General features: G+C 44.6%; 1 protein-coding gene across 5 annotated transcripts in view; it reads left to right on the top strand.

Annotated features, from left to right (window-relative positions):
- Positions 1–24,859, top strand: part of TNRC6B (trinucleotide repeat containing adaptor 6B) — a 333,109-nt gene that overhangs the window by 250,370 nt on the left and 57,880 nt on the right. For all 5 annotated transcript variants that reach the window (XM_063940726.1, XM_063940724.1, XM_063940727.1 and 2 more), the window contains 4 exons: positions 12,844–15,246; positions 23,092–23,250; positions 23,976–24,154; positions 24,361–24,435. In XM_063940726.1, the coding sequence (XP_063796796.1) occupies positions 12,844–15,246; positions 23,092–23,250; positions 23,976–24,154; positions 24,361–24,435 (2,816 nt within the window). The remainder of the gene's footprint in view (positions 1–12,843; positions 15,247–23,091; positions 23,251–23,975; positions 24,155–24,360; positions 24,436–24,859) is intronic.

Consider the following 24,859-nt stretch of genomic DNA (forward strand, 5'->3'; position numbering starts at 1 on the left):
GCTGGACACTGTGAGGTGTGCATTGGGTGGCGAATGGACATATCTCCACCGGAGTCCGGCCATAGAGATTTGCGGCCTCCCCCTGCCGACTGGGATAATCGGTCATCCTCCCACTGGCTGTGAAGTTAGGGTCAGAGCCTGCTGTTACCTTATGTTCCGGTGCTACTGATGCGGAGAGGGTCATCCATCCCCGCTGCCCTTTGGGGGGGTGCCTGTGTTGTCTGCAGACCCTGGTGGGGTGAGTTTTGCTAGTGGCCCTGTTAACGGAGATATTCATATACTGCCTCACTTTACGCCCTGACTGCATGCCTTACTAGCAGCCTTTTGTATGAAAGTATTCCAAAACACAGAAAAATCCAAACTGATTCTGGACCCAGGCATTTCGGATATGGGAGATTCAACCTGTTCATGTTTTCTATAGTGTAAAAATGTGTTCTGTCTATTTCCTGGACATAGTATTTTTAAAGAAAATATATTCACAGTGGGATGTGTTAGATTGTATTTTCCAGGCAATAAAGGTAGGCATCTCTTGGATACAACCTTGCACTTGGATACATCATCTTCCTGAGTAATCCTTCTGTATCCTGTTACTGTATGCACACAATGTTCTCTCTGTGGACACCTTGTGTATAGTCCAGCAAGACAATGTGATCTCAGAATCTGGATGCTGACTTTGTTTGCTTTTCTACAGTCGCGATGAGCATTGTAACTTTATGTCTAGATTTGTTCAGATACATAACCATAAAGATTCTGAATATGTAGGAGCACTTGGTAGGGGATATAATGAAAATGTTGACAGGGTCTGAATGTTGATGCAGACATAATGTTGACAGTAAACATGTCAACGTTATCATTAAAGATTTAGGGTTAGGTTGCGGGTAGGGATAGGGTAGTGTTAGGGCTATCACAGTAGATAAACATTATGTCCACATTGTACATGTCTGTGTGTCATATGTCGACATTCTGACTGTCAACATTGTGTACCACACCACTTGGTTAGATATGGGTATTTCTTTACAACAGACCATAGAAATGGGATTTTATAGTTCATCAAGGCTGGGGATGCACATTGTGTGTCCTGCACATACCAGGGCTTGCCCAAGGCCAAATACTTATAAGTACTTTTGTGTGTACCGAAGGCACGCACCTGAAAAATTTAAGGGGGCATGGTCTCATGGAAAAGCATAGTTCTAGTGCCCTTTACACATTATGCCCACCATGGTAGTGCCCCATACACATTGTGCCCACTGTTGTAGTGCCCCATACACATTCATTTATGGGCAGTTATTAACTCGTATGCCCCCTGTGCCGTGCCTGGAGACTCGCAGAGCAGGCAGTGGTGTTGGCGCCGCTGCGCCGTGCCCCTCACTAAGTACTGTGAAGATTCTCGAAATAAACCAACACTACCAGCAGCTGCTTCTGGGAGTGGTCATTTATTTTGCGTTTCTTCACCGTTCTGTAGTGGGGTGCACTGACGGACATGGCGTGGCGGCGCCAACACCACTGCTTGCTCTGCGAAGCTCCCATTTGGGCATATCAGGTAGAGATGGATTCATGCATGTCCCTGGCGCAGCTGAACCAGAGCGCCCTCCTCTATGCTGTGCCCTACTCATATGTGTGTACCTAGTATATATGCGTATAAAAAACGGCCCTGGCACTTGTAGCATCAAACAAATACAGCAGATCCCCTTTTGTAAGCATTCAGACATCTCTTTATATTAGAAGTGTCCGTCACTCACTTGTTCACCTAAATCAGTTAAAGATAAATACAGTTACAGGTTTCCATAGCAGTTGTAAAAATAAATAAAAGAATGCACCTAAATGGCCGTGAACTCCATATATGCGATTTGGCATCATGTAAAGGGACGGGCTCCTGATGGGTGTATAAGAAGTATTATATTAAGGGCTGGTTGAAGTGCACCTCAATCACATACAAGAGCAGTCCTACGCTACTGACGAGTGACATGCTGGGTATTGATGCATGCATAAGATACAGCGAGTGAACAGAGCTCACCATGCTGACATAGCTTGCTTACAACCACTATAGGCGGTTTCTATGCTGGTAAGGTATAGGTAGTGTAGAATAGCTATTAGAAGTGTGGTTCCCTGGTAGGTTCAGAAGGTGAGGTTTTGGAGGATTTGTAGATTCAAAAAGAGAATATACTGTACCATAAGGTGTGTCCGGGAGAGAGATTCTCATACTGATTTTAGTTTAAAATTCGGGAATAGCCGTGTACGCTTCTCTGCATGTGGCAGGGTCTCTCCGGAGCACAAAGGTTCCTTTCTGCAGAAAACTAGCCTTGTACATGGTGTTCTGGAATAGCTTTTCATGCTGTAAGAATCTCTTTCACATATTGAGGCCTCTTGAGGGGCTACTCTGGTGTTCAAGACTTCTGTCTTGACATCTGTATACTCTTCTACGAGTCCAAAAACTTGTTTGTTTCCTCCCATAACAGATTTTAAAAAAAATCTCTTTATAGGGGTATATGCAATTAGCGGCGAATCGCGGCAATTTTTCGGCCGTTTTTTAATTCGACACAATTCGACCGTCGAATTCCGGCAAGTGGGTGCCGAAATTCAACATATTCAATAAAAAATGGATTCGACAGTCCCGCTGTCGAAAAACGGCCGATTTGACGGATTTTGATCCGATTTTTAAAAAACGTGGAAAAAACCCGGAAAAAATGGCGTGGGGTCCCCCCTCCTAAGCATAACCAGCCTCGGGCTCTTCGAGCCGGTCCTGGTTCTAAAAATCCGGGGGGGAAACTGACAGGGGATCCCCCGTATTTTTAAAACCAGCACCGGGTTCTGCGCCTGGTGCAAAAAATACGGGGGACAAAAAGAGTAGGGGTCCCCCGTATTTTTTACACCAGCATCGGGCTCCACTAGCTGGACAGATAATGCCACAGCCGGGGGTCACTTTTATACAGCGCCCTGCGGCCGTGGCATTAAATATCCAACTAGTCACCCCTGGCCGGGGTACCCTGGGGGAGTGGGGACCCCTTCAATCAAGGGGTCCCCCCCCCAGCCACCCAAGGGCCAGGGGGTGAAGCCCGAGACTGTCCCCCCCCATCCAAGGGCTGCGGATGGGGGGCTGATAGCCTTGAGAAAAGTGTAAGAATATTGTTTTTTCCAGTAGTACTACAAGTCCCAGCAAGCCTCCCCGCAAGCTGGTACTTGGAGAACCACAAGTACCAGCATGCGGGAGAAAAACGGGCCCGCTGGTACCTGTAGTTCTACTGGGAAAAAATACCCAAATAAAAACAGGACACGCACACCGTGATAGTAAAACTTTATTACACACATGTCGACACACACATACTTACCTATGTTCACACGCCGACCTCTGTCCACTTGTCCAAGTAGAATCCACGTGTACCTGTGAATAAAATTATACTCACCTCAATCCAGTGTCCAGATTATAATCCACGTACTTGGCAAAAAAAAAAAACGAACACCCGGACCAAACAGACTGAAAGGGGTCCTATGTTTACACATGGGACCCCTTTCCACGAATGCCGGGACCCCACGTGACTGCTGTCACAGAAGGTCCCTTCAGCCAATCAGGAAGCGCTACTTCGTGGCACTCACCTGATTGGCTGTATGCGCGTCTGCTGTCAGACAGCGCATCGCACAGCTCCCTCCATTAGTTTCAATGGTGGGAACTTTGCCGTCAGCGGTGGGGTTACCCGCGGTCAGCCGCTGACCGCGGGTGACCTCACCGCTGACGCAAAGTTCCCACCATTGAATATAATGGAGAGGCTTTGCGATGCGCTGTCTGCCAGCTCAGACGCGCATAGCCAATCAGCAGAGTGCCAGGACGTTGCGCTCGCTGATTGGCTGAAGAGACCTTTCTGTAACAGCAGTCACGGGGGGTCTCTGCATTCGGGGAAAGGGGTCCCATGTGTAAACATGGGACCCCTTTCAGTCCGTGTTGTTCGGGTGTTCGTTTTTGTTTTTTTTGCCAAGTACGTGGATTATAATCTGGACACTGGATCAGGTGAGTATAATTTTATTCACAGGTACACGTGGATTCTACTTGGACAAGTGGACAGAGGTCGGCGTGTGAACATGGGTAAGTATGTATGTGTCGACATGTGTGTAATAAAGTTTTACTATCACGGTGTGCGTGTCCTGTTTTTATTTGGGTATTTTTTTCCCAGTAGAACTACAGGTACCAGCGGGTCCGTTTTTCTCCCGCATGCTGGTACTTGTGATTCTCCAAGTACCAGCTTGCGGGGGAGGCTTGCTGGGACTTGTAGTACTACTGGAAAAAACAATATTCTTACACTTTTCTCAAGGCTATCAGCCCCCCATCCGCAGCCCTTGGATGGAGGGGACAGCCACGGGCTTCACCCCTGGCCCTTGGGTGGCTGGGGGGGGGGGGGCCTTGATTGAAGGGGTCCCCACTCCCCCGGGGTACCCCGGCCAGGGGTGACTAGTTGGATATTTAATGCCACGGCCGCAGGGCACTGTATAAAAGTGACCTCCGGCTGTGGCATTATCTGTCCAGCTAGTGGAGCCCGATGCTGGTGTAAAAAATACGGGGGACCCCTACTCTTTTTGTCCCCCGTATTTTTTGCACCAGCACCAGGTGCAGAGCCCGGTGCTGGTTTTAAAAATACGGGGGATCCCCTGTCAGTTTTTCCCCCGGATTTTTAGAACCAGGACCGGCTCGAAGAGCCCGAGGCTGGTTATGCTTAGGAGGGGGGACCCCACGCCATTTTTTTTTCGGGTTTTTACCATTCCATTTAAAAAAAAAAAAATATAGAAATATTTTTAGAAATATATAAAGAATACTTGTGCCTCCAAAATAGACAAACCAAGTACCTAATCCCTTCTAATATAAATAGATATGCTATTACCAATAAAAAAAAAACACAAAAAAAAACATGTTTTAAATTTTTTTTATTAGATTCCGCCACCAAAGTGTGGCGGATTGAAAATGACGAATTTACTGTCTAAAAGCACTGTTGTCGAATTTCCAAACTTCAATTGAATATACTTTTGGCGAATTGCCGCATTTGTACCATTGCAGAAATGTCGAATTTGACAAATGTCGAATTTCAAAGTGTCGAATTTTGAAAGTCCGTTTTTTTGACGGAAAGTACTGAATTGCATTGTCGGATTTTTTTTTTTGGGGCGAAAAAGTCCAGTTTTTCGACAATTTCGGGAATTCGACCGCAATTGCATATACCCCATAGTGTATATGTGAATAAAAAAAATTATATATATATAATATTTATTAAATGCACACACACACACACACACAATTTAACCCTCTCAAGATTTTTCTTCTTATTTTCATTGTTATTTATGCAGTTTAGTGTCTCGCTTTTCTCTGGTGTAATTAAAACACAAGTAAACGATTACAGCTAACCACTGAACACACGCGTGGCAATGGAAATCACATATTGTTTGAGAAGTTCTTCCCAGCACGGTTGTAGATCCTACAAATGTCTTAACCCATTACTTGTCCTCTTGAAATGTCTTTTGTTTTGTTTTTTATAACCTATGTACTGTTTCCAGTTTATTCATTGGATTTGAATTGCTTAAATTTCAATAAAAACTGAAAAAATGGGGTGTTCTAAACTTTTGATAGTTTGTGTGTGTTCTAACCAAGAAATGCATCCTCTTTCAAATGTTTTTCTCTATCGTCCTAGTGGATGCTGGGGTTCCTGAAAGGACCATGGGGAATAGCGGCTCCGCAGGAGACAGGGCACAAAAAGTAAAGCTTTTCCAGATCAGGTGGTGTGCACTGGCTCCTCCCCCTATGACCCTCCTCCAGACTCCAGTTAGATTTTTGTGCCCGGCCGAGAAGGGTGCAATCTAGGTGGCTCTCCTAAAGAGCTGCTTAGAAAAAGTTTAGCTTAGGTTTTTTATTTTACAGTGAGTCCTGCTGGCAACAGGATCACTGCAACGAGGGACTGAGGGGAGAAGAAGTGAACTCACCTGCGTGCAGGATGGATTGGCTTCTTGGCTACTGGACATCAGCTCCAGAGGGACGATCACAGGTACAGCCTGGATGGTCACCGGAGCCGCGCCGCCGGCCCCCTTGCAGATGCTGAAGTCAGAAGAGGTCCAAAATCGGCGGCTGAAGACTCCTGCAGTCTTCTAAAGGTAGCGCACAGCACTGCAGCTGTGCGCCATTTTCCTCTCAGCACACTTCACACGCAGTCACTGAGGGTGCAGGGCGCTGGGGGGGGGCGCCCTGGGAGGCAAATGTAACCTATATAAAGGCTAAAAATACCTCACATATAGCCCCCAGAGGCTATATGGAGATATTTAACCCCTGCCTGGATTCACTAAATAGCGGGAGATGAGCCCGCCAAAAAAGGGGCGGGGCCTATCTCCTCAGCACACGGCGCCATTTCCTCTCACAGCTCCGCTGGTCAGGACGGCTCCCAGGTCTCTCCCCTGCACTGCACTACAGAAACAGGGTAAAACAGAGAGGGGGGGCAAATTTATGGCGATATTTTTTATATATATAAAGCAGCTATAAGGGAGCACTTATTATAAGGCTATCCCTGTTATATATAGCGCTTTTGGTGTGTGCTGGCAAACTCTCCCTCTGTCTCCCCAAAGGGCTAGTGGGTCCTGTCTTCGTTAGGAGCCTTCCCTGTGTGTCTGCTGTGTGTCGGTACGTGTGTGTCGACATGTATGAGGACGATATTGGTGTGGAGGCGGAGCAATTGCCAAATATGAGGATGTCACCCCCTAGGGAGTCGACACCAGAATGGATGCCTTTATTTATGGAACTACGGGATAGTGTCAACACGCTAAAGCAGTCGTTTGACGACATGAGACGGCCGGACAATCAATTAGTGCCTGTCCAGGCGACTCAAACACCGTCAGGGGCTGTAAAACGCCCTTTGCCTCAGTCGGTCGACACAGACCCAGACACAGGCACTGACTCCAGTGGTGACGGTGACGAATCAACCGTATTTTCCAGTAGGGCCACACGTTATATGATTTTGGCAATGAAGGAGGCGTTACATTTAGCTGATACTACAGGTACCACTAAACAGGGTATTATGTGGGGTGTGAAAAAACTACCTATAGTTTTTCCTGAATCAGAAGAATTAAATGACGTGTGTAATGAAGCGTGGGTTGCTCCTGATAAAAAGCTGAAAATTTCAAAGAAATTATTGGCATTATACCCTTTCCCGCCAGAGGTTAGGGAGCGCTGGGAAACATCTCCTAGGGTGGACAAGGCGCTAACACGCTTATCTAAACAAGTGGCGTTACCCTCTCCTGAGACGGCCGCACTTAAAGATCCATCAGATAGGAGGATGGAAAATATCCAAAAAAGTATATACACACATGCAGGTGTTATACTACGACCAGCTATAGCGACTGCCTGGATGTGCAGTGCTGGGGTAGTTTGGTCAGAGTCCCTGATTGAAAATATTGATACCCTGGACAGGGACAATATTTTACTGTCGTTAGAACAAATAAAGGATGCATTTCTTTATATGCGTGATGCACAGAGGGATATCTGCACACTGGCATCACGGGTAAGTGCTATGTCCATTTCGGCCAGAAGAGCTTTATGGACGCGACAGTGGACAGGCGATGCGGATTCAAAACGGCATATGGAAGTTTTGCCGTATAAAGGGGAGGAGTTATTTGGAGTCGGTCTATCAGATTTGGTGGCCACGGCTACAGCCGGGAAATCCACCTTTCTACCTCAAGTCACTCCCCAACAGAAAAAGGCACCGACTTTTCAACCGCAGCCCTTTCGTTCCTTTAAAAATAAGAGAGCAAAGGGCTATTCATATCTGCCACGAGGCAGAGGTCGAGGGAAGAGACAGCAACAGGCAGCTCCTTCCCAGGAACAGAAGCCCTCCCCGGCTTCTACAAAAGCCTCAGCATGACGCTGGGGCTTCTCAAGCGGACTCGGGGACGGTGGGCGGTCGTCTCAAAAATTACAGCGCGCAGTGGGCTCACTCGCAAGTAGATCCCTGGATCCTGCAGATAATATCTCAGGGGTACAGGTTGGAATTAGAGACAGATCCACCTCGCCGTTTCCTGAAGTCTGCTTTACCAACGTCCCCCTCCGAAAGGGAGACGGTTTTGGAAGCCATTCACAAGCTGTACTCTCAGCAGGTGATAGTCAAGGTACCTCTTCTACAACAAGGGAAGGGGTATTATTCCACTCTTTTTGTGGTACCGAAGCCGGATGGCTCGGTAAGGCCTATTCTAAATCTGAAGTCCTTGAACCTGTACATAAAGAAGTTCAAGTTCAAAATGGAGTCACTCAGAGCAGTGATAGCGAACCTGGAAGAGGGGGATTTTATGGTATCCTTGGACATCAAGGATGCGTATCTCCACGTTCCAATTTACCCCTCACACCAGGGGTACCTCAGGTTCGTTGTACAAAACTGTCACTATCAGTTTCAGACGCTGCCGTTCGGATTGTCCACGGCACCTCGGGTCTTTACAAAGGTAATGGCCGAGATGATGATTCTTCTTCGAAGAAAAGGCATATTAATTATCCCATACTTGGACGATCTCCTAATAAGAGCAAGGTCCAGAGAACAGCTAGAGATGGGATTAGCACTGTCTCAAGAAGTGCTAAAACAGCACGGGTGGATTCTGAATATTCCAAAATCCCAGTTAATGCCGACAACTCGCCTGCTGTTCCTAGGGATGATTCTGGACACGGTTCAGAAAAAGGTTTTTCTCCCGGAGGAAAAAGCCAAGGAGTTATCCGAGCTTGTCAGGAACCTCCTAAAACCAGGAAAGGTGTCTGTACATCAATGCACAAGAGTCCTGGGAAAAATGGTGGCTTCTTACGAAGCAATTCCATTCGGCAGATTCCACGCAAGAATTTTCCAAAGGGATCTGTTGGACAAATGGTCAGGGTCGCATCTTCAGATGCACCTGCGGATAACCCTGTCTCCAAGGACAAGGGTGTCTCTTCTGTGGTGGTTGCAGAGTGCTCATCTATTGGAGGGCCGCAGATTCGGCATACAGGATTGGATCCTGGTGACCACGGACGCCAGCCTGAGAGGCTGGGGAGCAGTCACACAAGGAGGAAACTTCCAGGGAGTATGGACGAGCCTGGAAACGTCTCTTCACATAAACATTCTGGAACTAAGAGCAATCTACAATGCTCTAAGCCAGGCAGAACCTCTGCTTCAGGGAAAACCGGTGTTGATCCAGTCGGACAACATCACGGCAGTCGCCCATGTGAACAGACAGGGCGGCACAAGAAGCAGGAGTGCAATGGCAGAAGCTGCAAGGATTCTTCGCTGGGCAGAGAATCATGTGATAGCACTGTCAGCAGTGTTCATCCCGGGAGTGGACAACTGGGAAGCAGACTTCCTCAGCAGACACGATCTTCACCCGGGAGAGTGGGGACTTCATCCAGAAGTCTTCCACATGCTGGTAACCCGTTGGGAAAGACCAATGGTGGACATGATGGCGTCTCGCCTCAACAAAAAACTGGACAGGTATTGCGCCAGGTCAAGAGATCCGCAGGCAATAGCTGTGGACGCGCTGGTAACGCCTTGGGTGTACCAGTCGGTGTATGTGTGTCCTCCTCTGCCTCTCATACCAAAAGTATTGAGAATTATACGGCAAAGAGGCGTAAGAACGATACTAGTGGTTCCGGATTGGCCAAGAAGGACTTGGTATCCGGAACTTCAAGAGATGATCACGGAAGATCCGTGGCCTCTACCTCTAAGGAGGGACTTGCTTCAGCAGGGTCCCTGTCTGTTTCAAGACTTACCGCGGCTGCGTTTGACGGCATGGCGGTTGAACGCCGGATCCTAAAGGAAAAAGGCATGCCGGAAGAAGTCATTCCTACTTTGATTAAAGCAAGGAAGGAAGTAACCGTGCAACATTATCACCGAATTTGGCGAAAATATGTTGCGTGGTGCGAAGATCGGAGTGCTCCGACGGAGGAATTTCAACTGGGTCGATTCCTACATTTCCTGCAATCAGGATTGTCTATGGGTCTCAAATTGGGATCTATTAAGGTTCAAATTTCGGCCCTGTCGATTTTCTTTCAAAAAGAATTGGCTTCAGTCCCTGAAGTCCAGACCTTTGTTAAGGGAGTGCTGCATATACAGCCTCCTGTGGTGCCTCCAGTGGCACCGTGGGATCTCAATGTGGTTTTGGACTTTCTAAAATCTCATTGGTTTGAACCACTAAAAAAGGTGGATTTGAAATATCTCACATGGAAAGTGACCATGCTTCTAGCCCTGGCTTCGGCCAGGAGAGTGTCAGAACTGGCAGCTTTATCTTACAAAAGCCCATATCTGATTTTCCATTCGGACAGGGCAGAACTGCGGACTCGTCCGCATTTTCTCCCTAAGGTGGTGTCAGCATTTCATCTGAACCAGCCTATTGTAGTGCCTGCGGCTACAAGTGACTTGGAGGACTCCAAGTTACTGGACGTTGTCAGAGCATTAAAAATATATATTGCAAGGACAGCTGGAGTCAGAAAATCTGACTCGTTGTTTATATTGTATGCACCCAACAAGATGGGTGCTCCTGCGTCTAAGCAGACGATTGCTCGTTGGATCTGTAGCACAATCCAACTTGCACATTCTGTGGCAGGCCTGCCACAGCCTAAATCTGTAAAGGCCCACTCCACAAGGAAGGTGGGCTCATCTTGGGCGGCTGCCCGAGGGGTCTCGGCATTACAACTTTGCCGAGCAGCTACGTGGTCAGGGGAGAACACGTTTGTAAAATTTTACAAATTTGATACTCTGGCTAAGGAGGACCTGGAGTTCTCTCATTCGGTGCTGCAGAGTCATCCGCACTCTCCCGCCCGTTTGGGAGCTTTGGTATAATCCCCATGGTCCTTTCAGGAACCCCAGCATCCACTAGGACGATAGAGAAAATAAGATTTTACTTACCGATAAATCTATTTCTCGGAGTCCGTAGTGGATGCTGGGCGCCCATCCCAAGTGCGGATTATCTGCAATAATTGTACATAGTTATTGTTAACAAATTCGGGTTATTGTTGAAGGAAGCCATCTTTCAGAGGCTCCGCTGTTATCATACTGTTAACTGGGTTTAGATCACAAGTTGTACGGTGTGATTGGTGTGGCTGGTATGAGTCTTACCCGGGATTCAAAATCCTCCCTTATTGTGTACGCTCGTCCGGGCACAGTACCTAACTGGAGTCTGGAGGAGGGTCATAGGGGGAGGAGCCAGTGCACACCACCTGATCTGGAAAAGCTTTACTTTTTGTGCCCTGTCTCCTGCGGAGCCGCTATTCCCCATGGTCCTTTCAGGAACCCCAGCATCCACTACGGACTCCGAGAAATAGATTTATCGGTAAGTAAAATCTTATTTTTACTTATCGAGACATAAATAATGAATTCTCACAAAGGAACCCATTAATCATCACCTATGAGCCCATTACACATGTGGAAAATGCTAACTTCTGCATGTTTTTTTTTTGTGTGTGTGACTGGCCTAGTAGTCTGTAAACTCCGCAAACTGATTTTCGGGGTTGCTTTCAGGAATCAACGCTATCTTCAGGTTGCATTGACTCCCAGTGTCCCACTCCTTCCTAAGGGAAGGAGGTCTGGTGTTGCAAAGAGGGATCCACGTAGATCCCACTGCTACAGTCACACTGCAACACCTACACCCGTGCACATAAGGGACTTCAGGTCACGATTAATTAGTAGGCCAGCGCCTCCGTGGTGACACCAATACTTTGGTAGCAGTGTTACTTTCCAGAGCAGCTGTTTTCACACTAAAGCGATTATTGAATGGATGAATAGGCCCCCCAAGTTTTTAATCTTTATAAATATAGTCTCTCCTGTAGAAAATAATAGTTGTCCTAATTTATTTTGTTGTTATTTTACTCAAGAGGCGTACTAATCTTGTTCACACATAGCTTCTTAATCTAGTGTTCATGCTAGGCTGTTTTTAGCAGGGTGCCGCGCTCTGCCCGATTTTTTTCTTTCTTTTTTGCACCCAATGTTTTACCTCGGCTAATAGAATACCGCCTATTATTTGAGAATTCTTGTGCTTCGACCAGCTACAGTACATTTTTGCTAAACTTAGTAGTTTTTTATTTGTTTGGGATGCAGAGTTTTCTTTTTACTACCATTCCGCAAAATCCATACATTAACTTTTACTGAGGTACTTGATCAATTTTTTGCCAGAACATCCAGCTGTCTTCAGTGTTCATAGAGGGGCGTTTATCAAAGCGTGGAGAGAGTTAAAGTACCAACCAATCAGCTCCTAACTGGCATTTTTTAAACACAGCTGGTAAAATTCATTAGGAGCTGCTTTGTTAGTACTTTATATTTCTCCACTTTATATTGGCAAGCTTTGATAAATATCCCCCATTGTTTGAAAGTAACCTTTCTCACTGTATAATAATGTACTTCAGTTTGTGTGGTATGGAAGCAGTAAGGGTGTGCTTTATTTTCACTTGTGATATCTTCACATTGGCTTATTTTATGTTGGAAGATCCAAAGAGTCACATGAAATTGGATTTATAATTTTAGATTTTGGTGAGAACTAGATGTTCATTATGTCCTAATATATTAATATGTAAAACACAAAATTGTAAGTAGATCTGTTTTTTATCTGTGTCTGTGTAAATCCTATAATAAATTGTGTATATATTTTTGATATAAAGTAACCTCATGTTAAGTGCTAAATAAAACCAAGCAATTTTTTTTTTTTTTTTTTTTTTTTAAAGGATGCTTACCTCACAACCAATGCCCTGGAATATGTGATTTCCATTGTTTAGTATATAGATGAAGAGAATGTAGCGCAATAGTATGTGTTCAATGTTTTGTATTAAGTTTTCTAATTTTTTTTGTTGGAAAATAGTAATTTTGCTTATTTTTCTTTGTTTTTCAGATTTATCATCAGGGGCAGCTGCTACTTCAAATTATGCAAATTCCACTTGGGGCTCGGGAGCCCCATCCAGCAGTGGCCCCAACGCAAACCCTCCCCACGCCTGGGACAAAGTGATTGTAGACGGGTCGGACATGGAAGAGTGGCCTTGCATAGCTGGCGTGGACGCAGAGCCCCCTTCCGACAACGCCACAGACAACAACAGTGCCTCGAATCCAGCCTCGGAAAAGGGACCCCCACAAGGAAGCGTTGCTAACCACAAAGGAAGGGGGGGCCAGGGCCAACAGCAGCAGCAGCCGCCTGGCAGCGAATGTATCCAGGGGGTATGGAAAGCTGACCCCAAGGCAAAGCCCGTCCCGTCTTCCAACCCCACTACAGAGGGAGTTAATAGACTAGGAAATTGGAGGAGCATGGGTGGGTCTGAGAGAACGGGACCTGCATCTGGTTTCAGCAACTTTAACCCAAATAGCAACCCGTCAGCATGGCCGGCTCTGGTTCAGGAAAGCAGCAGGAAAGGGAACCCAGAGCCAGATGGCAGCTTCTCCAGCGCACAGCTTGGCCCAACGGGTCCAAACTCTCGGGAGCAGCAGTCAAAGATGGAAAATGCGGGTGCCGGTTTTGCAGCCTCTGGCAGAGAGTCGGCCACAACCCATCACACTGACGGACCAAAAAATGGAAACACTAATGCTATGAACTCAAATACATCAAATCCCCTTGAGAACAAGGGTACAGCCTTTGGAACAGGGGATGCCTGCCGGGGTTCTGACCTCTCTGCTCAAAGCACTGGAGATAGAAAGAATGGGGGGGTGGGCACTTGGGGGTCAACAAGGGGTCAAACTGTCACAGGAGATGCCAATTGTGGGCATGGCAATTCTGGAAACAATGGACGAGAGAGGGAGGACGTAAGGAAAACGTCTTCATCTCATAGGCCCAATGGGTCCAGGGGAGAATCTTGGGATGGCAAAAGTGGTGGCAATGGTTCTTGGGGATATGGCCCACAGGCGGATCCCAGTGAAGTAAAGTGGGGTGAAGGGAACAAATTGGTGTCAGGAGGGTTGTCTCAGGGAGAATGGAAACAGCCGTCTGGGCATGAGGACTTAAAAGTTGGAGAATGGGGAGGTTCGAGCCAAGGAAATTCTAGCACTGGAGCATGGGACAATCAGAAGGGCCACTCACTATCGGAGAACCAGGGCAATGCATCATCAACGGCCTGCTGGGGCCGGGCACCCAGCTCTGCAGGAAGTGAGGCAGGGGGGCAAAGCACTGGAAGCAACCCAAATGCTGGGGGCAGTGGAGATAGCCTCAACTCCTGCAATCGGCGCTCAAATAATAGACCTGCTCTCCCAGACAGTCAGGCTGTTTTGCAGACCTTGCTCAATCGAACAGACTTGGATCCCAGAGTGCTGTCCAACTCGGGCTGGGGCCAAACCCAAATAAAGCAGGATGCAGCATGGGAGAGTGAGGAAGCAACATCTCGAACCGAAGGCAAAGCAGACCGTGGAACTGAAGGCTGGGAAAACACACCGCAAGCAAAGAGCTCAGGGGGTTGGGGGGATGCCCCCAGCCAAAGCAATCAAAATAAGTCTAATTGGGGAGAGTCCCCTGCCCAAGCTCCATCTGGACAGGAGTGGAAGGACACCAAAGCAACTGGCTGGAATGACTATAAAAATAGCCAAACCGGTTGGGGTGGTGGAGGTAATGGGGGTGGGGTTGGTGGACGAAAAGAGGAAAAGGCAGGTCCTGGATGGAACAATGATAATAATGCAAGTGCTGAACAGGGATGGGGTACTCGTCAATCCAATCCTGGAAGTGGATGGTCCGCAGGAAAGAATGGATGGGGAGGAAGCAACAATGAGGACATGGAGCCACCCAAAGGCCCTGGGGGCTGGGATGGCTCGGGAAACAAAGCTTCCTCTGGCTGGGGTGAAGTAGGACAAAATGATGGCTCTTGGGGCAATGGAGCGAACTCTAACCCAGCGCTACGAACTGGCTGGGAAGAGGGTAAAAGGCCTCAAGGAGGTGGAAGTTGGGGTGAGGCAGCCAGGCCTCCTCCAATACCTTGGAACAAGCAGCAGGAGGCTACACCAGCTGCACAGTCTTCTGGCTCTTGGGGTCATCCAGCTCCTCCCCCTGGAAATGGGAGGCAGCCACCCACCCCAGGGTGGAAAGGTGGTCCCACACCAACAGTGTCCAAGGAGGAAGAGCCAAGTGGCTGGGAGGAGCCATCACCACAGACCATCGTCCGTAAAATGGACATTGACGATGGTACAGCAGCATGGGGGGACCCTAGCAGTTATAATTATAAGAATGTTAGTTTGTGGGACAAGAATGCGCAAGGACCACCTGGACAGATGCCACGGGAGCAGGGAATGCCAGGGTCAATAGCCAGCAAGGCAGCACCGTCAGGTATGGGTAACTCCATTCTTGGTTTCTGGTTTTATATATGGAACTTAATTAAGTGGTTTAAACTATGTCATTTTAAGAGTGATGGAACGCAGCTAAACCCTAAAAGTTATTTTGTTGATGCGGCATTCTTTGTCTACTCCTGATGTTAGGTAGTGCGTAAAACAGCTGGGTAACCGTGGACTACTTTGTATGATGAAACAAAGGCACCCCACAGCAGTGACATGTGATTGATCACTTTCCATATTGCCACCAAGCAGTCGTTCTGCAGTTGCTGGTATTGTTTTCAGCTAATGAATGAATATTGAAATACTTGACTCTAGTTTGTCCTTCCTTTTTGATGTACTTTTCTTATTCTGCCATTGTAAATCAACAACATGCTGACATATCTTTAATCTGAAGCATTATGCAAAATCCCTCCTTAAGTTCTGCCTCTGGCTGAAGGATGCAGAAGGCGCTGAATAGAGTATGGACACCTTAGTGTGACTCTTACCAATCCTGTTATTTTGTTACATAAACCACTCCTGTGTACTGCCTTTGTTGGAATGTTTTGCCATGGACTTACTCAGGTGTTTCCATTTTTATGTTTTGTTTTTTTAAATTGCGTTTTATTTATATTTTCAACATTTACACCCGAAATGCCAATAGAAAAATGAGTTGCAGGGTCAGCACACAGTGTTATAAGAAAAGAGATAGCAAACCAGTATAGCAGAATGAGTTATCATAACTATCAGAAAAAGTGATGTCTGAACCCAAAGGCGCCATTCGGGCCCCAACACCACCAAATCAGAAATACAATAGGTAGCATTGTGACACATATAAACATAAAATATACCCAAATATCAACACCAGACCTAAGCATTTCAATGTCATCAGGATTAGTTTTAAGAAAAAGGGGTGCCAACCCAACACCTCCAAAATATGGACCAGACAAACACCACCCCCAAATTCCCCACCTTGTAGAACCAACCCCCCAACTTATGGCCTACCTGGATCCCAAAATACCCCACCCAACTACTCTACTAAAACTTGGGGGCAGTCAACCCCATGAACCCCTCGGGCATGGTGTATAGAGCCCTAGATAGATAGATAGATAGATAGATAGATAGATAGATAGATAGATAGAAAGAAACAACCATCAAATGCTCAAAGCACACAATATACCGTTAGTATGTACGGTTAATCAGGATATCTGAACAGATTACAAAAAAACACACCAATATTTAAGGAGGGTCATCCCACCCAAAAGCCCATAAAGCAACCAGATAAACCATAATTCCCCTAGTCCCAGCAGGGTGTACAGAAATAAAATCCGTAGATTTGAGAAGCTGTATAGTAGAAGATCCCAAATAACTGCCCAACGGAGAAGAGTATGGAGACACGCAGCTGATTCGGTCACTGGCAAACTAGAGACGTAGTGAACAGGAAACAAATCTGCAAAGAAGGATGGCTAAGTTATCCGGAAAGTCATCCAGCAGAACTCAGAGGGAAGCAGCTGGTCCACAGTAGAAATATTACAATCCTCAAAGGTAGAAGAAAGTATACATAAGGCACTTTCGCCAGCGGAGAAAGGAGGAAAGATGGTATCAAAGCCTCCAGCAATAATAGCAAATGGACTTGAATATAGCTTCTTCCAGGACTGAAAAGAAGCCAACTGTCCCACATCATGATCATCAGTGCCTTGCCAAGTATTTCCAGGAGATTCAGCCTGCAACAATGGCAAGTCACAGCAGGAAAGAGACATTTCAGCATTCAGGTTTACCAGTTGAGCCACAAGCCTCTCACCGGATACAGCAATAGCTTGAAGGATTTGCTCCATAGTATATCCAAACTGGAAGTTTAAATAATGCCGATATCACAGGATAAAGTCAGCAGGCACAATGTATAGAGGCAGCGTAATATACTGTTGGAAGATACAGCCCCCACTCCACAACACACAGTCTCTTTGAAATATCAGCTATAAAGCAGAAGGAAGTGATGGGAGAGAGACGCAGGAGCCTACAGAAGGAGATTACCAACACGCAACCAGCACAGGTCGGACTGCAAAACAGACTTCCTCCACTCTGGTTATCCCTCAGGTGAAAACGTCAACCGGAGTCAACGATCATGGAGAGCCGGCCGCTCAGGGAGCGTGCGGGAGCCAGCAACAACCTCCACCGCTGCACCAGAGACTATAACGAGGAGCACCAGGAGCACAGCGCTGGAGCAAGGAGCCGTCAGTCAATATCCAAGATGGCGCCTGCGGTCCGGACACGCCACAGAGGAGAACAAACAACTTCACCCAAACCAGCAGCCAAAAGTCACAGGCAGGCCGTGGGGCTTCCGGAGCATGGAGAGGTAAGTATGCAAACCACCACTGCAGCCAGGGACCGGGCAGGAGAAACAGGATATTAAAAACGGAGTTATGTGGCTGGGAGCTGAGAAGTCAGGCTCCTACACCATGCCCGTCCAGGCCACGCCCCCTCCATTTTTATGTTTACTAGTTGTATTTTATACTGCAGATGTAGTTGGATTTGCCTTGCAAATGAGCTGGGCTTTATAGAATTTATGACACTTTATAAAGTGTAAAATACTATATGGAGAACTGATTTTGCCTAACCGCATATCATTATAACTGCAATTTAATGTAAACAATTCAATAATTAGAATCTCTGTATTGTTGGATGAGGGGTTTACATTTGTTTAAATTAATGGAATTCTTTCCAAAAGATGATGTTTAGCTGTGAATGAGTGGTAAGAGACTAATGTAGAAAACAAAGAAAGGTATAAAATTATATTTGAGAACGCAAAGTAAAATTCCTTTTATTATTTTTGTTTAGAGCCAACATATTACGTTGTATTTTATAGAGGTATTCACATCAGCCACTACCCCTGTAGAAATACAATAATAAATAAAAATTGCAGCGCTAAATACACAATATATTAGACCAGTGGTTCTCAAACTTTTTTGAACCACGGTTCCCTAGAGCATCAAATTTTTTTTCATGGCACCCCTAGACCAACAGTTTCTTACTGAGAAATTTAGGAAGAAATATTAAATTAAGTAAATTGTGTTTTTAGGTCATCCTTAGGTGTAATTGTGGTGAGTTACAAGATTTGCTTTTGTTTGTACCATCCTTTGGACTGTGTACCTACTGTCCAGGTTTTAATTCACACGAAGTCCAGTTTTCATTATCAGGAACGAGCACTATGTACTGTGGACTAATACAGTACATTGGTGACTAGGAGCTTTTTATTTTGTTCTTAAATGAATTGTCAAATACAGTGGTTCTCAAACTGTGTGTCGTGGCACCCTGGGGTGCCACAGGACACGTGAAGGGGTGCCCTGGGTTGGTAGTCCAGGACCAATTAAAATGATTTATGGTCAATGTAAAAGGCAAAACCATTGCTGATGGCTGTCAATCATAAAATATGTGGACAAACAAAAGCAAATCTTGTAACTCACCACAATTACACCTAAGGATGACATAAAAACACAATTTACTTAATTTAATATTTCTTTCTAAATTTCTCAGTAAGAAACTTTTGGTCTAGGGGTGCTGCCGAGCGGGCCGAAAAAATTTTGTGCAGTTTCTAAGTAGTTCTAGACTTACTCAGCCCGTGCGATCATTTCAGCGTTTCTGGTCCGGATTTGACGTCAGACACCCGCCCTGCAAACGCCTGGTCACGCCTGCGTTTTTCCAACCACTCCTTAAAAGCGGTCAGTTGACACCCATAAACGCCCTCTTCCTGTCCATCACCGTGCGTTCGGCTGTGCGAATTGATTCTTCGTTAAATCCATCGCTCAGCTACGAACCGCTTTGTACTCATACGACGCGCCTGCGCATTGCGGTGTATGCGCAGTTTAGCCGATGTTGAGATGATCGCTGCCATGCAAAAGTTGCTTGCGAGCGATCAACTTGGAATGACCCCCTATGTACTGTGGACTAATTCAGTACATTGGTTACTAGGAGCTTTTATTTTGTTCTTAAATGAATTGTCTAATTTGTTTTTTTTTTTAGATCTATATTTTTTATTGAATAATTCTTTAAAAGTTGCACTTTTTCTCACAATGCATTTGGTTAATCTATAACCTGTATTTGGCGCTGCTATTTTTATTTATTATTGTATTTCTATGTATAGTAGGACCAACTAGCCCTACTTATTAGCAGCAGTATTAGAACAAGCAGCCCTAATTAGCGCCTAATCACAAACCAGCTGATTTCAATTTACTGCCCCAATGGAACTTATTTTTTAAATTCCCTGCCCAACCATACACGCACAACAGACTAGTATTAAACTACAGACTACGCACGCATGTTCCCTTGTCTGAATAGAAACCATGCTCCCCCCACCTCCAGCACTGTGGGTTCAGCAGTGCTAACCATTGATAGTGCATTTTGTATCTAGTCTCCTACGTCACTAGCAAGCTAGCAGAGATGTGAGGCTTCCATGCCAGGGACAACTTATTCCAGCTTTGACAACCGTATACATTTCAAACTGATCTGTGTCAGTTTCCAACACGGGCTGAATTTGACTCTGCAGTTTGAACCTCATGTTATCTTGGTTGTCAGTGTAGGGAAAAGAAAGTCTGGAACACTGGTACATTCCTGGTACAGACCCAACTCTGTTATGACAGAAAGAATTCTGCAGTAACTAACAAAGCATATTTAGGTGGAATTCTCCGTCAGTGGCAACAAAACATTTGCTGAAACATGAAATGTACTGTATAAGGAAACCTTCACAAACACGGTAGACTAGGACCTTTGACCCTGTGATGTTACTACCGTTCATCACCAGTTTTACTTAATTGCGTTGTTTGTTTAGTTCCAATTCACAGCATTGGCATATAACTTTATGCGTTGCTGGGACTGCAGCTCACTCTAGCGGGAGGAATGTAACCCCTTTACTGTAAAAATCTTCTTTTTAAACCAATGTGAGATCATTGTAGATTACCATAAGTAATTACTTTTGTTCATTGGGATTATTGATCACATAGACAGTATACAAATGTGTACTATGGGGTTTATTGCATTGGCCTCTTATCACCCATCCCGTTTCATGCAGTCTACTTTATTTATTCTGGAATTATGTTTTCTGTAGAAACAGATTCTAGATTTCTCACATAAAGTAAAAAAAAACTGATTCTTGTGCTATCATTTTGTTCGTATTACCTACAAGTGTAGCCACATTTGGCAAATCATGAGAAACTGTTTACTGAAGTAATTGTAAAAATATTACTGATTGCCAAATGTGTTTGGGTGGATTATCAAATAGAACAAAATTAATATGTATTTCTGCAATTCAGCTAGTGCGTGGTTTGTACAGTAATTGATAATATAATCTTTCTGAGAGTCAAAGAGATTACAGATAGTATTTCTATGTAGGAGTGTTGTCCTTCTGCTCCTCCAATGGGAAACTCACCAATGACTTCCAGCTTCTAGGATGCTGTTTATGTTTACTCTTCACTATCCAAGAAAGTGAATTCACGTATATAGGTTGACAGAACTTGGCAGCTAAAATATATTGAGAGATCTCAGACAGCATCAGTACACAAATATGGTTTCCGTTAATAAATATTTGCCTATATATCTTTTATTCTGTATATTTCAGTGTTATAATTTTAATGATTTACTAAATTTTCTATGATTTGCAGCTGTGTCCATCACTCAGACTTACGGTACCCCAACATCGCACATTTTCCTGCACACCTCTAAGAGATGGGAGGGAAAATGTGCATTGTTGGTAGCCACAAGGTCATCACTTCTCATTCAGTTGTCCCCTATTAATGTAACGAGATGCATTTTTCTGCTATGCTTTTTAACTTTTGTTACTTTTGCAATTCATAAGTCCTTTTTCCATCTGCAGTAGTTGCTTTACTGATATCTGCGTTTTTAAGGCAATACTGTATAGGAACATTGCCGATAGTGGACTGGTCTTATACATGGCTTGGTTTCTATCCTAAAATGCAGCTACAGGCATTGGGGAAACCATAGGCAGTATTGCCTCGATAATGCAGAACTGTGGTAGTTGGGAAAAAATGTACTTCCACATTAAATGTATGTGTGTTTATTCTATATATGTTTTGTATGCTGTTATAATTTGTTCATGCTGGTCTGTGCTCATTCTTTGACAATATGCTCATATTTGTACTTTTATGTACACATTGTAAAATAGATCTGTGTATGTTTATTTCTTTTTTACATCTATATGCTTGTCTAAATCAGGCCTAGACAGCCTGTTGCTTTGAAACTACAATTCCCAGCATGCTCTGCTAGTTGGAAAGGCTGCTGGGGCTTTCAGATTCTTTACTCCTTATGAGCCACTTTTAGGCCTGATCTAAACACATTGGGGGGAATTCAATTGTGTACGAATGTATGCGCCCTGCCAAATTGGCTGGAGCGCTTTATGGCAGGAGGATCTCATACAAAAGTGTTTGCTACCCCATAGGGTAGCGAGCACTTTGGTGTGATTCTGCCTGGTGAAGGGTGCAAGAAGAGCCCCAGTTGGCGGCATTTAAATGCCATGGCAACAGCAATTTGCACCTTTCGCTCATAGTTGAAATTCCCCGAATGGGAAATGTTTCTAATTGTAGCGGAGGAATTGGAATGCCAGTTTAGAACATGTGGTCAGTGGATGTCTTTCCAGCACTATACTGAATATCCAAATTATAACTGTATAAAATTGTGTATTGTAATGATCCAAAATGAATTGCTTGTATGAGGTGATCCTCCTCTCTGGATCCATCACAGACTGTTACACATTCCAATATTTCGTATTTGTAAACTTCAGCCACATGACATGTTTGTGGTACTTGTATTTTGATTGCCAAGGACTTAAGTTAATAAAGTGCAGGTATAGGGGTTTTTTTTAGTCCAGAAACAAACATTTCCAAAGATCTTCATAAGCCAATGAGAGAATAAAAAGCACTTCAGTTGCAGTGATCTATGTCCTGCAGGCAGGCCTGACCACCATGTGCCTCTGTGGTGACTACGATGAGGAGCTATTTGATAAGGAGGGAAATGATGGGCAGTCTGGAGACAATTTGTGTTTTGTGTATTCAGATGCAGTTCAGGATTTTTGGGGGACATTGCTTCAAATTATAGAGAAACCTTATCTGGAAAACCTGAAGTCCTATGCATTCCAGATCATAGATTCCACAGCTGTGTATAAATGTGGTTCTCCGTATCTCAGTAAGGAATGCAAATGTGTTTTCTCAATCTTTAGCATTATATGAAACTAATTAGCTGCATGAAAGTCTGGTGCATAGAAACTTGTCTTCTCCACAAACAGAAGTTTTATCTCAAATATGTATTTAGATTTCATGGCATTATTAGGGCTGTGTTCAGTTAGGAGCGATGTGCGGTCTTGTTGTGCAGCTTTCAGTCATCACATATTCTACATGTGTACTTCTATGGCGTGTGAGGAAAAGTCTGCGATGCTGGAGATCACGAGATGCCAGGGAAATAGTTGGAATGCGGCACCTAATGGCCATCACCACTGATTGAATACCTTTCCCTTCATATTTGCATTTATGCTTGTAAATGCTACTGATATTCTTACATTGCAGTCCTTCTTACTATGCGTCCTCATGCGCATAGATCAAGTCATTGTCGCCAGTGGTGACAACTTTCTGTGGTGTCCGATGAGGTTGTGTAAAGTTTGGTAAGTCCCAGGTTACTGCCTCATTCTAGGGTGAGAGCAGGTGGGTCATCTTTTGGGTTTCTTTTTATTTATTTATTTATTTTGTTTCTTTTTCTGCTTTTCAGCTGTTTTGGTGGTACCTTATTGATCATTGCCATTTACTTACAATTTGGTTTGATATTCAAGCACTGTATTTATGTTTGTATTTTTTTATTTTATTTTTAGTTTGGAATAAAAATAAGGCTCCCCCAGCTGACAATGGAACATCAGCCTGGGGCGAGCCAACTGAACCTGCTTCTGGATGGGGGGAAGGAGAGGAGACTGGACCTCCAACACCAGGCTGGGGAAATGCAGCGCCTGTAGCTCCCAGTGCCATGAAAACTGGTGAGTCCTATGCTTTGGTGATTGTTTGTCAAGTAGATCTTTCTTCATAATTGCAAATATGATTCAAATCTCTGTTCTCTGTTTCTGTTATGTACATTTTAAGGTTTCTCTTCATAGGTTTTCTCTGCAGAACTCTTTTGGAGACCATTATAATTTAATAAGCTGTGTATCTGCAAATCTTCAAATTGCAGTGTCTGCTAAGACCTTCTGTAAGAGCAAGTCCTCAAATTAATGGTTTGAGGGATACTCTATTCCAGCCATTCCTAACCTTGGTCCTCAAGGCACACTAACAATCCAGGTTTTAGGAATATCCATGCTTGAGCACAGAGGACTTATTTAGTACCTCCGTTATATTGAGATATCCATCTGTGCTGAAGCCTGGATATCACTAAAACCTGCACTATTAGTGAGCTTTGAGGACCAAGTTTGAGAAAGCATGCTCTATTCTTCTAAATGGCAAATCCGAAGTATCACCTATCACATACTGCCACCATTACCATCATTTTGAGGATCCATATTTCCAACTCTGCAGTCACTGTAGGTGCAGCATGTCTTATTTGACAGGATTACCCCTTTTGGATACGTCATAGCACATCTCAATAATGAATGAGACATTGTATCGCCTGTACGTATAATGCATAATTTGTGCAACTAGTAAATAGTAAAGTAAAAAAGATGTAGATATTTCAAATAACACTGAACAAGATGATTTTCTCTGTTTACAGGTACAAAATCTATGCAAGACGGCTGGGGAGAGAATGAAGGACCGGGGCCAGGAGCTCGTCACAGCAGCTGGGATGAAGAGGAGGAGAGTGGTGTATGGAATAGTGCAGGTTCTCAGGGAAGTGGCTCCTCCCACAACTCGGCAGGGTGGGGCCAAGGAGGAAAGAAACCACAGATCAAGGTGAGTCCACTGTATAAGATTTCTGTTAACGTGAGGAACTATAAGTAGTGACAGCTGACATGTTGACCATGTAGATAACTTCCAACCACCTTGTACTGTCATTAAAATACAATGCTATATTTACCAGCTAACCATGCTTCATTTGTATGACATATTTGGAAATATGTGCGTTATTCTGGAGACTTATGATTTCTCTCGTATTACAGGGTTCCCTGAAAGGGGGAAACAATGATTCCTGGATAAACCCATTGTCCAAACAGTTCTCAAACATGGGATTACTGGTAAGATTCATTGATTCATTGCAATCCATGTGATTTCTGTTTTTCTCTCTTAAAGGCATGGTCTCAGAGTAGTTTTATGGACGAGTTAAGTGCGTGCATATATGTTCCTAGTTCAGAGTATAATGTAGTTTTGTGCATTTGTAGTGTTCATTCCTTTAGGAAGCAAGGAAACTGATAGCTGGAGAGTATGCTTTGTCTAGTAGTTGAGACAGCAAATCTTTTTTTCTTTTTGTTCTCCCATACAGATTAATACTATTCACATCAACCTTTTATGTATTTACATATTTTCATAGGAGAACTGCCAGTCTTCAAACTAGTGTCTCATGTAACGTGGGCACTGTGTGATTGGAGTTACTGTCACAGAGTGCTTTAAACATAGTAAAAATAACTGTTCGTGTGGCGGGGGTAACATTAGGAAATGGGT

Source organism: Pseudophryne corroboree, chromosome 9 (genome assembly GCF_028390025.1).
Source record: "Pseudophryne corroboree isolate aPseCor3 chromosome 9, aPseCor3.hap2, whole genome shotgun sequence".
Taxonomy (NCBI): domain Eukaryota; kingdom Metazoa; phylum Chordata; class Amphibia; order Anura; family Myobatrachidae; genus Pseudophryne; species Pseudophryne corroboree.